The 14,386-nt window shown below is 45.1% G+C and overlaps 1 protein-coding gene across 10 annotated transcripts in view; it reads right to left on the bottom strand.

The window, feature by feature from the left end:
- LOC135522024 (kin of IRRE-like protein 3) overlaps positions 1–7,118 on the bottom strand; it is a 54,595-nt gene extending 47,477 nt beyond the window's left edge. For all 10 annotated transcript variants that reach the window (XM_064947905.1, XM_064947906.1, XM_064947897.1 and 7 more), the window contains exon 1: positions 6,551–7,118. In XM_064947905.1, coding sequence (XP_064803977.1) covers positions 6,551–6,590 — 40 coding nt within the window. In that variant the 5' untranslated portion in view covers positions 6,591–7,118. The remainder of the gene's footprint in view (positions 1–6,550) is intronic.
- Positions 7,119–14,386: the final 7,268 nt, after the last annotated feature.

Here is a 14,386-nt window from a genome sequence, read left to right on the forward strand (position 1 = left end):
CTCATGAGTCACTTATGGATGTGCACACACAACAACCCTCCAAAATAGCACACAATGGCCACATGATATTAACGTCGCTCTGCTCAAGAGGAGCCACTGAAAATCGGACCGCATCTCAAGGACGGATTGAGTGGGGAATAAAAATAGATAAATAAGTAGAAAATATATAGATAGACAAATAAATAGCTTCTCACGGGACTCATAACCGCATGGGTTTTCCCCCTCAGTCCCTTCCCATCTGCCAGAAACAACCCCAACAGGGCAATCTTTAAAAGAAGGTTGAGGAACATGGCTAGTGAAGATAACAAAGGCCCAGATATTGCTGCAACACGGGAGTTTCATTTCAATTTGCTGTTGGTTTCTGTGTCTCGGCAGGAGATAGGAAATTTTTGTCTTGGAGGGCAGAAATTGATTGGAAAATAAAAAGAATGTTTGGTCTAGTATGTTGGAGCTCTCTCTATGCTCTCTGGGTTTCTTGGGTTGGAGGTCTTGCCAAATTGTGATACATCTCTCTAGAAAGATGTGTCACTTGTACCCCCCCCAAAAAAATATAATAAAAATACAATGTTTCACTAAAATAGCTAGCTGACTTGCTACTGTTTGAACACAGTGGCTGTGCTATTGCTCTACTCTCTCACTCTCTCACTCTGTTTTAATGATTTGTAAAGAATTAACCCAGGGTTCCATCTCGCTGTACCACTGTTTGGTGGAGGAGAATGCAGAGAGTAAACAGCCTCTGCTCTCTCCCTACTGTGTTCTAATCAGTGGGTGATAATAGAGCCCAGTAATCTGCTGGCAGTGGATGGAAGTGGGGCTGTTGTAGGACTGGTAGGGGCCCTGGGCTGAGAGGCTGAGGGGCCGGACGGCATGTGTGTGTGGATGGACCAGTTATTTGGAAGAGGAAGCTGACACAGCCCCTCCATTGTCCCTGTCTTTGTGTGTCACTTCCTGCAAGGATCTTCCTCTGCCCCGTAGGGAAACAGAGGTGAGGACGTGCAAAGACAGAGACAAGGAGAGAAGAAAGGGAGGAAGAGAGCAGTGAGAGTTAGAGAAACAGAGAGTTAGCGTTAGAGAGAGATAGAGCAGAGAGAGGGGGGGAGGATGAAAAGAGGGAGAGAAAATAGAGCGAAGAGAGAGAAAGCGAGAGAGAGACAAAGACAGGGATGGAAGTGGCCAAGTGCCCCAGCTGGTAGTACAGCTCCAGCATATCTTGCCTGGCTGCCCACACAACACAAGGCCTTCCCTGTTGTGTTGAGCCATGCCATCAACCACATCCAGTGAAGTAGCTAACAGCTGATAACAAGGCCCCTGGACACAATGCCAAGTTCTTTATCTCTGTTTCCCCGCATGGCAAAGCTGATTAGTGAGACAGAGCTTGTTTTATGAACCCCCATTGTTTATTTTCTCCCTCCAATTTCTGTCTCTGTACACAGCAAAGTTTTTGAGGGGATTGGGGTTGGGGGATTGGGGGCCAAAGATGAGTGAGGAAGACCCCAGGGGTCATTGTGTTGTTAGTCAAGGAGGCGAGGTCCGAGGAAGAAGACAATGCCAGTGTGCATGAACATGTCTTATGGCTGGAAGACACAGTAACCCATTGTTATAGTTTCTACCCTCTGCACCTGTCTGTCTGTCTGTCTGCCTGCCTGCCTGCCTGCCTGCCTGCCTGTCTCTGTCTGCCTGTCTGCCTGTCTGTCTGTCTGAATGAATGACTGTCTGTATGAATGACTGCCTGCCTGCCTGCCTGCCTGCCTGCCTGCCTGCCTGTCTGTCTGTCTGTCTGTCTGTCTGTCTGTATGGCTTTCTGTCTGTATGACTGTATGTCTGTTGGTTTGTCTGTTAGTACCTTTGGATGAGTCAGTTCTGAGTTACTGAGGGGAAGTGAAAGTGCAGATAAAGGAGGGCTCTCTACAAAAGGTTAAGATGTGGTTGGGAATGGATATGAATTGTTGGTTTTCTGAGTGTACTGTTCTGGGGAGAATAACTCTTTCAGAGTGATTCATGGGTAAGTGTCTACAATTTCACTCAAAACAAAACAAATCTTAAGAGCTCTCATGCCATAAACCAAAACGACCTTTAAAGTTTGATTTGTGCCCCCTCCCCTGAATTTTATTCCTTTCCATAGTTTATGAGGTCTGTCTGGAAATCAAATCTCCACCAGTTTGAGCCATGGGTCCATTGCAGAGAGCACTCCTAGTGTGGGAATGAAAGTAGGCCAAACTCATCCATATCTTTGCCATGGGTGTGTCTCCTAAATAATGCAACAGACTTCTACACCAGACGGATTCTGCTGCGTCAGCACTATTGTGACCGTGCACCCCTGGTCTGACACTCATCCTCAACTTGGCTTCTCTTCTCCCTCTCTGCCTTCCAACTTATTCTCTCTCATTATACTTTCTCCTCAATCCCTTTCCCCCCCTCAGCAACAGATAGAAAATCAGGGAGAGAGATAGGCGGGAAAGGAGAGAAAAGATGGAGAGAAGTTAATGATGCTCCATGGTATTCCCTAACGTTTTCCTGCCTCGCGTCAACTTGATCATCACACTGGTAGTTACACTTCTGAGTCCTGTCTCTCTCTTCCTCCCTCGCCCTACAACCCCTTACACTCCTCTGTCCCCCGCTCACTCCGCCCAAGCCTGACTCCTCCACAAGAATTCAAAGCAGCGGAGGTTCATGAAATATGCACGGTCCCCTAAAACAAACCTCCCTAGCCATGCTGTCACCGAATCGCCCAGAAATATTTCTGCCACACAGCTCAGATCCAGGACAAATTTCTGCTAATGGGGAAGGGGGAGGAGGTGTGTGTGTGTGGGGGGGGGGGGGGTCAAGGCAAAGCTATATGTTCCTCTGATGGCGCCTGCCTAGGCCTCATTGTGTATTTACAGTATATCCATGGTGGAAGGCTGTGTTTGTTTGTGTGTAGATGAGTTCTACTAGACTTACTAATGCCCCACAACACATTACCCTCACTGGGCAAGTTCAGAGGAGGATGGTGATGGTAATGCATTTTCAGGGTGCTTCACTGGGTTTAGACACGAGTGGCGACAGCCAGGACTTGAGGAAAAAGCAGCGAGGGAACGTGTGATCTCAGCTCCCAGCCCTTGAACTTGGCCCTATGAGACTCACCAAACCAAAGCTAAAGGTTCCAAAAAAGAGCTCATTGAAGATTACTCAGAATACTGATGCAGGGTGGAATCCAATTCCAGTGGGAAGCCAGGGGACATTCTGAGAAAGCAAATGACGGATAGATGCTGCCGTTGCTCCTGCTGCAGAGGAGGGCCATTGAGAGGACATACATATGGATGGGTGAACAAGCATTGAACAACCAAGTCATCTGGCTGGGACTGTGGTGTGTGTGTGTGTGTGTGTGTGTGTGTGTGTGTGTGTGTGTGTGTGTGTGTGTGTGTGTGTGTGTGTGTGTGTGTGTGTGTGTGTGTGTGTGTGTGTGTGTGTGTGTGTGTGTGTGTGTGTTGCAGCCTGTGAACCATACTGGCTGCTGCCCCTCCCCATCCAGCTACTGTCTGTCTGTCAAGGAATTGTTCTGCTGCTGGTGTCATCTTACACCCGGTCCCCTCTACCCCCCCCCCCCCTCTCTCTCTGATGATCTGATGAGAAAAACATGACAGACACAAGGTAAATCTATGACTACTCTACCATGACAAATGGGACATTACAGTTTGTTTGCCATTGGTGGTGTTTGTTTGTCAGGAATGGATCCACGAGGACCCTGGAACTCTGCTGTTGTTTGTTTGTGCTCCTCACAGTCAATAGTTCGGGGAATACTGTATTTCCTGATCCTCGTTGACAATTCTTTAGGAGGGAAAAGTCTGTTTGTGCTTGTGTTCCAGTTCCAGCAGGCGTTCCATCTCCATCTCCTCTCTCTTCTCCTCCCAGAGGAGAGTGGGTGTCAGTGTGACAACGTTGTGTATTCTGATTCAACATTTAAATTTAATTACTGCCTCCCCATGTGTCTGTTCATCAAAGACAGTGGGAAGAAAACACGGCTTAACTGCCAATAAACATTTTGTTTTTAATTCATTTACTGAGGCGTTGACCGAAAGCGCTTTACTTTACTCCTGGATGCTCAATGTTAATTGGAAGAAGTAAGATCCTCTGAATCCGAAGGGTCGGGGGATTTGAAGCCTTTATCTAGAGCCGAATCAAAGCCGGCGTTAATAATACACCAAAACGAAGGAAATGTTTGTTTAAAGGCGTGGATACTGGAAACAACAACACACATGCATAACAATAGAGCAACGAGGGGTTGGGTATGAAAATATACGTTTTCTATGACTGTGGTCTCAATCAATCAAAGGGCCCTTAGACCTCAATAGGGGCCATTGTTGTTTACTTTCCAATACAGAATTATGTATGTTTTGGCTGGTGCAATCACATTTCTTCTCTGGGGGATTAATAAATGATTATGTTATTTTACAGAATAATGCAATAACCTATATTGCCTACTGTGCTGTAACTAATGAAAAAGTACTCTAAAGGTTTTATTTGCTCTAAATGGGTTTTACTTCTATTATATTCAGGCATGTTGATATTGCATAACCATTCAAAGGCCACATCAACTGATTTCCTAGCACATAATAACACACACACACACACACACACACACACACACACACACACACACACACACACACACACACACACACACACACACACACACACACACACACACACACACACACACACACACACACACACACACACACACACACATACACAGCCAAGATTAGTAGCCTATCAAAAGAAAGACCCACTGTTTGGAACAGTTGAATGTGAAACCTCCTTTCCCAAGAGGCACACTAATTGGACATTGCAGAGACTTGTAAGTACAGCGACAGTTTATAGTAAGTTTATAGTAAACTATCATTGGCATAGGCCACTACACAAATGATTGACACGCTAATGTTGACTCCCGTCAGACGATTGCCCCCAGTGGCTGAAGTCCTCACGATAAAACAACACAAACAGCAGTTGCACAGATGAAAGAAAAATCATTGCACCATGCCCGGGGTCTGTTGGCTGCCTTTAATAGACATTTACTTTATTTCTAGATCGTTTCATTATTGACCTTTTCCGTGTAGCCTAGTGGTGGTGCAGCCTTTTCCACCTGGCTGCGTTTGGCTATGAAACTATTAATTGGAGACGTGTGTTTAAAAGCCGTCTCAAATCCAACCCCATGGCTGTTTATGCACTTACAACGAGAAATAGCCTAGATGTCCCCCCTCTTAAACCTATCGAACGCTATTTGGTCTGGACTTTCGGCTGATCGAGGTCCGTGAATCAACTGTATAGGCTATTAGAGGTTAGTTAGGCTACATTGTTACTTTCCATATAGAATAATTAAACAATAGTGTTGTCTGATACATTACAAATACAGGTTCCACAATAGGCTAGTATATGTTTTAATATGAATGACACGCGGTGGCATTTGATCAACTTCTGTAAAGGTCAGCTAAAAAAGAGATGGAGAGCTTGTTTCGGCGTTCTAACAACATAACGTGGTTTCCTCACACGCTTCAATCCTCATGCAATTACACCCTGCGTTTAAAATATAAAGCCCATTCAAAAATAAATTAAATATGGGTGAGAGAGGAGGTGTATGGGGCGAGAGAGGGAGTGTGTTGGGGTGGAAAGGTCGATTCCTAGCTGGTGCATTTTAAGGTCTGCTTGGCCGCATTAGGGGAGTGTTCCCAATTTATCTCTACTAGGCTATACATGTTGCTCGTTTCAGAAGAAACGAGCACCGTGTTTCCCCCCAACATCTCATTAGAAATTATGATCGGTGATAAAGCTGCGGCCAACCTCATAGGCTGCTATCCTTCGCCTGGTAAACTAGTGCGAATATCTAGAGGCGGATATAAGCACTTTCTCTCCATCCTTCTCTCTGCTTTATCTCTTTCTTTCTCTTTTCTTTCTCTTGCTATCTGCCCCCCCCCTCTCTCTCTCTCTCTCTCTCTCTCTCTCTCTCTCTCTCTCTCTCTCTCTTTCACACACACTCACACACACAAACCACTTGCTTCAACAGCGACTTTTGATGTCACCAAAGACCTCAGTGGCAACAAGCCCGGACTGCACGAGTTTTGGTCTGTCAGCATCGTTTCTAGCCTTATGTCTGCCTATCAGATAAACCCGTGCACTAACATGATGAACTGTTTCCAAACGATCAGCAAAAAAACCCACCCCGCATAGCCTACACCAGATAAATAACCGAATGCGTTAAACAACAAAAACCGCATCATCTTGCCACTGTGCGCTTTTGTAAGGATCGGCGTTAGTGCCATTGAACCGGTACCACGGGTCAGCTCTTTCAGTAGCGCAACTTTATCTCAACATCCCTTGAAAAACAATAGTTCCTCGGAGAAAAAACAGAGTCGCAATATTATCTCCTCTCTAATCCCCGCCAGCATAGCGCATCGACTAGGCTACAGTTTGACGCAGCGCGCCCTGAACGGAACGCGGAGCGAGCATCTCATGAGTTTCTAGGAATAGCGCAGAAAAACAACCAGAAAAAATGTGACAAGAACAGTTTTCTTACCTGTTCCCATAAGGCAAATGACGAGGTAAAACGCCAACATTTTATCTTGTCTTCTGTCGCCGGTTTGGCTGTGTTTTCCCCGAAAGTATAGGACGGGAATCTATTGTTCTGTCAATGCGACTGGGGTGAGGGCTGCCGCTTGCTTGTTATTCTCAACCGCCGTGCAAAACAATATCACTGCTTGGGTCAATGAAACATACCGGTGATGTGCCTGTCTCTGGAATCGTATGCTTCTCAAAGCACTGGTATTGTCCGAACACTTTGCTTACAGTCATTTAGGAATTATTTTCCATAGTTAGGAACTTTTTCATTATGACAGGGTATATGTATCCTCTGTGCGATCGATGTATTCCTCTTCCCTCTCAAGTTGTTGCAACTCACTGCTTTTGAATGAAGTACATATCACGGTGTGTTTGTCCACAGTAGTGTCCTGAAGGCTATTCTCTCTTTTTCCGGTCGGTACTGATGCTGAGTTGCGTTCCGTCCTGCTTCTCGCGCAGTTTTGCCTGAACTCAATGAAGTTGCTACTCTCTCAACCCTCCACTCGAGATTCACTCTCCCGCTCTTGCTCTGCTCTCTCTCTGTATCTTCAGCAGCGCATACATACACTCTCTCTCCCTCTCCCCCTCTCTCTCTCTCTCTCTCTCTCTCTCTCTCTCTCTCTCTCTCTCTCTCTCTCTCTCTCTCTCTCTCTCTCTCTCTCTCTCTCTCTCTCTCTCTCTCTCTCTCTCTCTCTCTCTCTCTCTCTCTCTCTCTCTCTCTCTCTCTCTCTCTCTCACACACTCTCTCTATTTCGTCCTCCTCAATTTCTCGTAAATCTCCGGGGGGGGGGGGTCTGCTTCAACAGAGTTACACATGGAATAAACAAACATACAATCAATAATACAGTGGGAACATCTATATACAGCATGCGCAAATGAGGTAGGATAAGAAAGGTAAGGCAATAAATAGGCCATGGTGTCAAAGTATGTATGATCTTAATTTGAGCCAGTTTCAAACAGCAGGAAAATAATCCTGCAGCAACAGGGAATGTGATTTATTATGTGGATTATAATTAATTTACATTTTTGTAGGGGTTGAAAGGGTAATATTGGGGTAAACACCCATTGTTTTGCATGTCAGCAATCAAGTGTTCAATATACAGTTGAAGTCGAAAGTTTACATACACTTAGGTTGGAGTCATTAAAACTCATTCTTCAACCACTCCACAAATTTCCTGTTAATTAACAAACCATAGATTTGGCAAGTCGGTTAGGACATCTACTTTGTGCATGACTCGAGTAATTATTCCAACAATTGTTCACAGACAAGATTATTTCACTTATAACTCACTGTATCACAATTCCAGTGGGTCAGAAGTTTACATACACTAAATTGACTGTGCCTTTAAACAGCTTGGAACATTCCAGAAAATGATGTCATGGCTTTAGAAGCTCCTGATAGGCTAATTGACATAATTTGAGTCAATTGGAGGTGTACCTATGGATATATTTCAAAGCCTACCTTCAAACTCAGTGCCTCTTTGCTTGACATCATGGGAAAATCAACAGAAATCAGCCAAGACCTCAGAAAACAATTGTAGACCTCCACAAGTCTGGTTCATCCTTGGGAGCAATTTCCAAATGCCTGAAGGTACCACGTTAATTTGTACAAACAATAGTATGCAGGTAAAAACACCATGGGACCACACAGACATCATACCGCTCAGGAATGAGACGCGTTCTGTATCCCTAGAGATGAACGTACTTTGGTGCGAAAAGTGAAAATGAATCCCAGAACAACAGCAAAGGACCTTGTGAAGATGCTGGAGACAACAGGTACAAAAGTATCGGCAAATCTGACCACGGCTCCATTTTGTTGCTCCCAGCCTATAGACAGAAACTAAAACAGGAAACGCCTGTGCTCAGGTCTGTTCAACGCTGGTCCGACCAATCTGATTCCACGCTTCAAGATTGCTTCGATCACGTTGAACAACAACATTGATGTATACGCGAGTTTATTAGCAAATGCATTGGTGATGTTGTACCAACAGCGACTATTAAAACCTTTCCCAACCAGAAATCGTGGATTGATGGCAGCATTCGCGCAAAACTGAAAGTGCGAACCATTGCTTTTAATCAGGGCAAGGCGGCCAGAGACATGACCGAATACAAACAGTGTAGCTTTTCCCTCTGCAAGACAATCAAACAAGCTACGAGTCAGTATAGAGACAAAATAGAATCGCAATTCAAAGGCTCAGACACGAGAGGAATGTGGCAGGGTTTCATCACAAACTACAAAATGAAAACCAGCCCTGTCACAGACCCCAAAGTCTTGCTCCCAGACAAACTAAACAACTTCTTCACTCGCTTTGAGGACAATACAGTGCCACCGACATGGCCCGCTACCAACACCTGCGGACGTGAGTAAAACATTTAAACGTGTTAACCCTCGCAAGGCTGCCGGCCCAGAGAACATCCCTAGACGCATCCTCAGAGCATGCGCAGACCAGCTGGCTGGTGTGTTTATGGACATATTCAATCGATCCCTATTCCAGTCTGCTGTTCCCACATGCTTCAAGAGGGCCACCATTGTTCCTGTTCCCAAGAAAGCTAAGGTAACTGAGCTAAACGACTATCGCCCCATAGCACTCACTTCCGTCATCATGAAGTGCTTTGAGAGACTAGTCAAGGACCATATCACCTCCACCCTACCTGACACCCTAGACCCACTCCAATTTGCTTACCGCTCCAAAAGGTCCACAGATGACGCAATCGCAATCACACCGCACACTGCCCTAACTCATCTGGACAAGAGGAATACCTATGTAAGAATGCTGTTCATTGACTACAGCTCAGCATTTAACACCATAGTACCCTCCAAACTCGTCATCAAGCTAGAGACCCTGGGTCTCGACCCCACCCTGTGCAACTGGGTCCTGGACTTTCTGACGGGCCGCCCCCAGGTGGTGAGGGTAGGAAACAACATCTCCACCCCGCTGATCCTCAACACTGGGGCCCCACAATGGTGCGTTCTCAGCCATCTCCTGTACTCCCTGTTCACCCATGACTGTGTGGCCATGCACGCCTCCAACTCAATCATCAAGTTTGCAGACAACACTACAGTGGTAGGCTTGATTACCAACAACGACGAGACGGTATTCAGGGAGGAGGTGAGGGTCCTCGGGGAGAGGTGTCAGGAAAACAACCTCACACTCAACGTCAACAAAGCAAAGGAGATGATCGTGGACTTCAGGAAACAGCAGAGGGAGCACCCCCCATCCACATCGATGGTACAGTAGTGGAGAAGGTGGAAAGTTTTAAATTCCTCAACGTACACATCACGGACAAACTGAAATGGTCCACCCACACAGACAGCGTGGTGAAGAAGGCGCCTTCTTTAAAACATTTTTTTTACGAGGCAAGTCAGTTAAGAACAAATTCTTATTTTCAATGACAGCCTAGGAACTGTGGGTTAACTGCCTGTTCAGGGGCAGAACGACAGATTTGTACCTTGTCAGCTACGGAGATTTGAACTTGTAACTTTCTGCTTACTAGTCCAATGCTCTAACCACTAAGCTACCCTGCCGCCCAAGGGTATCCTAGTGGTTAGAGAGGCTGAAGAAATTTGTCTTCCCACCAAAAACACTCACAAACTTTTACAGATGCACAATCGAGCGCATCCTGTCGGGCTGTATCACCACCTGGTACGGCAACTGCTCCGCCCACAACCGTAAGGCTCTCCAGAGGGTAGTGAGGTCTGCACAACGCATCACCAGGGAAAAACGACCTTCCTTCCAAGACACGTACACCACCCGCTATCACAGGAAGGCCAAAAAGATAATCAAGGACAACAACCACCCGAGCCACTGCATGTTCACCCCGCTATCATCCAGAAGGCGAGGCCAGTACAGGTGCATATAAGCTGGGACCGAGGGACTGAAAAACAGCTTCTATCTCAAGGCCATCGGACTGTTAAAAAGCCACCACTAACATTGAGTGGCTGCTGCCAACATACTGACTCAAATCTTTAGCCACTTTAATAATTAAAAATTGGATGTAATAAATGTATCACTACTCACTTTAAACAATTCCACTTTGAATAATGTTTACATACCCTATGTATATACTGTACTCTATACCACTCTAAGCATCTTGCCTATGCCGTTCGGCCATCGCTCATCCATATATTTATATGTACATATTCTTATTCATTCCTTACACGTGTGTATAAGGTAGTTGTTGTGAAATTATTAGATTACTTGTTAGATATTACTGCAGGGTCGGAACTAGAAGCACAAGCATTTCGCTACACTCACATTAACATCTGCTAACCATGTGTATGTGCCCCAATTTTTTTTATTTGATTTATATCCACAGTTAGGCCGCTCAGCAAGGAAGAAGCCACTGCTCCAAAACCGCCATAAAAAAGCCAGACTACAGTTTGCAACTGCACATGGGGACAAAGATTGTACTTTTTGGAGAAATGTCCTCTGGTCTGATGAAACAAAAATAGAACCGATTGGCCATAATGACCATCATTCTGTTTGGAGGAACAAGGGGGAGGCTTGCAAGCCAAAGAACACCATCCCAACTGTGAAGCATGGGGGTGGCAGCATCATGTTGTTGCGGTGCTTTGCTGCAGGAGGGACTGGTTCCCTTCACAAAATAGATGGCATCATGAGGAAAGAAAATTATGTGGATATATTGAAGCAACATCTCAAGACATCAGTCAGGAAGTTAAAGCTTGGTCGTAAATGGGTCTTCCAAATGGACAATGACCGCAAGCCTATTTCCAAAGTTGTTGCAAAATGGCTTAAGGACAACAAAGTCAAGGTATTGGAGTGGCCATCACAAAGCCCTGACCTCAATCCTATAGAAAATTTGTGGGCAGAACTGAAAATGTGTGTGCGAGCAAGGAGGCCTACAAACCTGACTCAGTTACACCAGCTCTGTCAGGAGGAATGGGCCAAAATTCACCCAACTTATTGTGGGAAGCTTGTGGAAGGCTACCCGAAATGTTTGACCCACTGTACTCTATCATCTACTGCATCCTTATGTAATACATGTATCACTAGCCACTTTAACTATGCCACTTTGTTTACATACTCATCTCATATGTATATACTGTACTCGATACCATCTACTGTATCTTGCCTATGCTGCTCTGCACCATCACTCATTCATATCTTTATGTACATATTCTTTATCCCCTGTGTATAAGAAATTAGTTTTGGAATTGTTAGTTAGATTACTTGTTGGTTATTACTGCATTGTCGGAACTGGAAACACAAGCATTTCGCTACACTCGCATTAACATCTGCTAACCATGTGTATGTGACAAATAAAATTTGATTCGATTTGATTTGATTTGAAGTTCCACAATTTAAAGGCAATGCTACCAAATACTAATTGAGTGTATGTAAACTTCTGACCCACTGGGAATGTGATGAAAGAAATAAAACCTGAAATAAATCATTCTCTCTACTATTATTCTGACATTTCACATTCTTAAAATAAAGTGGTGATCCTAACTGACCTAGGACAGGGAAAACCTGAGTTTAAATGTATTTGGCTAAGGTGTATGTAAACTTCCGACTTCAATAGTATATAACCTTCTCTCTGGTATGATGCGTTCTGCATCATTATACATCATACTGACTGTATGTTTGAAAGTTATATATCTTGAAAACTTGATTGCTGACATGGAAAACATTTTGGGACTATTTCAAAAATGACTAATGAAATATATACTAAAAAAAGTGTTTTCCTTTAAGGGAAATGCATATTTTCTGACTGAAAAAAAGCTACGTTTGGTAAGATTTAGATATGTGCATACTGGGTGTCCTTCAGAAAACACATTTTGAAGGGAAATAAGTGGGCAGAATATTTTTGTTGTTATTTAAAAAAGCAGAACATTTAGAAAGACTATCTGTAACGATTTTCTGTAGGCGAAGGAGAGTCGGACCAAAATGCAGCGTGTAGATTGCGATCCATGTTTAATGAAAACGTAAAACACGAATCAATACAAATACTACAAAACAAAAAGAACGTAACGAAAACCGAAACAGCCTATACTAGTGTAAACTAACATAGAGACAGGAACAAGGACACTAATGACAATCACCCACGAAACACACAAAGAATATGGCTACCTAAATATGGTTCCCAATCAGAGACAACGATAATCACCTGACTCTGATTGAGAACCGCCTCAGGCATCCATAGACTATGCTATACACCCAAGACGAAACACACCACAAATAAATAAAATGTCACACCCTGGCCTGACCCAATAAATGAAGATAAACATAATACATATAGACCAGGGCGTGACACTATCAGGGGGAGACATCCATTTTATATGTTTTATTTTGGATTTTTCTTTGTAATTGACTCTTAAAAGCAAGCTGTCTTATTTTAATTAAATAGATCAAATATATTAACCAAATTACCTTACACATCTCACTATTTTTATCCTCACTATGTATTAGGACTCAGCTAAGACCCAGATGCAGACACAGGAGGAGGATAGTACGAGTCTCAGAGTTCATTAAAGATGAAGGGTCAGGCAATCAGTAGGTCAAGGCAGGCAAGGAGTCGTAATCCAAACCTGGAAACAGGAGACAAAGGGCTGTGAGAAAGGGGTTTAATTCTAGATACATGGAAAGTGGGATGTATATGGAGAGTGTTGGACAACAGAAGGCAAACAGCAGAGGGGCTAAGGACATTAGAGATGGAGAAATGGCCTTTAAAATGGGGGGAAAGTTTGTGGGACCAGTGGCCAAGCAGGGAAGGGTGTTTTGGGCGTATTCCACCCGCACGAGTTGCTGGCTCCAGGTGGTAGGGTTGGTGGAGACGAGGCAATGAAGAGAGGTTTCCAGGTCCTGATTTGCTCACTCCGACTGTCCGTTAGATTGGGCCTGAAAACCGGAGGAAAGGATGGCCGATGCCCCAATGAGGGTGCAAAAGGCCTTCCAGAACTGGGACGAGAACTGAGGACCGCGGTCGGAGACCATGTCCACTGGAAGTCCATGGATCTGGAAGACGTGCTGCACAATGATGTGGGCCGTTTCCTTGGCTGAGGGTAACTTGGGAAGGGGAATGAAATGGCCGGTTTTGGAAAATCCTACAATCCTACAAAGGCCACGGTCTGACGGGAGCCAGGGTGGCAGACCAGTCGAGAGGAATGAGCCCATTCCAGAACCGAGGAACGGGCAGAGTCCGGGGAAATCATCCGGTTAGTCGGCCCCCAACCTAGGGTCCGGCAAGGAATACTGCGCCTCATGAACATGGTTCTCTGTACCTCAGATGAGTGCAGCCACGAGACAAGAGGTAGGGAGGATAATCTTGGGGTACAATGGTGTATCAGCGGGGCTATAGAGGCGTGAAAGCACATCCGGCTTCACATTCCTGGACCCCAGGTGGTAGGAGATGGTGAAGTTGAATTGAGTGAATGGCAGGGCCCATCCAACTTGCCTGGAGTTGAGGCGCTTGGCAGTGCAGAGATATTCCAGGTTATTATGATCTGTCCATACAATGAATGGGTGTTCCGCCCCCTCTAACCAGTGCTTCCACTCCTCCAATGCCATCTTCACCGCGAATAGTTCTCAGTTACCCACGTCGTAATTCCTTTCCGTTGTGTTGAGACGATGGGAGAGGAAAGCGCAGGGTGCAGTTTTGGTCTTGGGCCGAACGCTGGGACAGGACAGACCCCACTCCGAATTCTGAGGCGTCGACTTTCATCACGAACTGCTGGAATCGTTTCCATAAGGTTGTGAAATAACTCCTCGTGTCTTCCAATGGTGGCTCCGTGGGAGGAGACGGCGTCGCGGAGCTGGTCCGAATCTGCTGGGTC

The sequence above is a fragment of the Oncorhynchus masou genome, chromosome 30 (assembly GCF_036934945.1).
Source record: "Oncorhynchus masou masou isolate Uvic2021 chromosome 30, UVic_Omas_1.1, whole genome shotgun sequence".
NCBI classification, from domain to species: domain Eukaryota; kingdom Metazoa; phylum Chordata; class Actinopteri; order Salmoniformes; family Salmonidae; genus Oncorhynchus; species Oncorhynchus masou.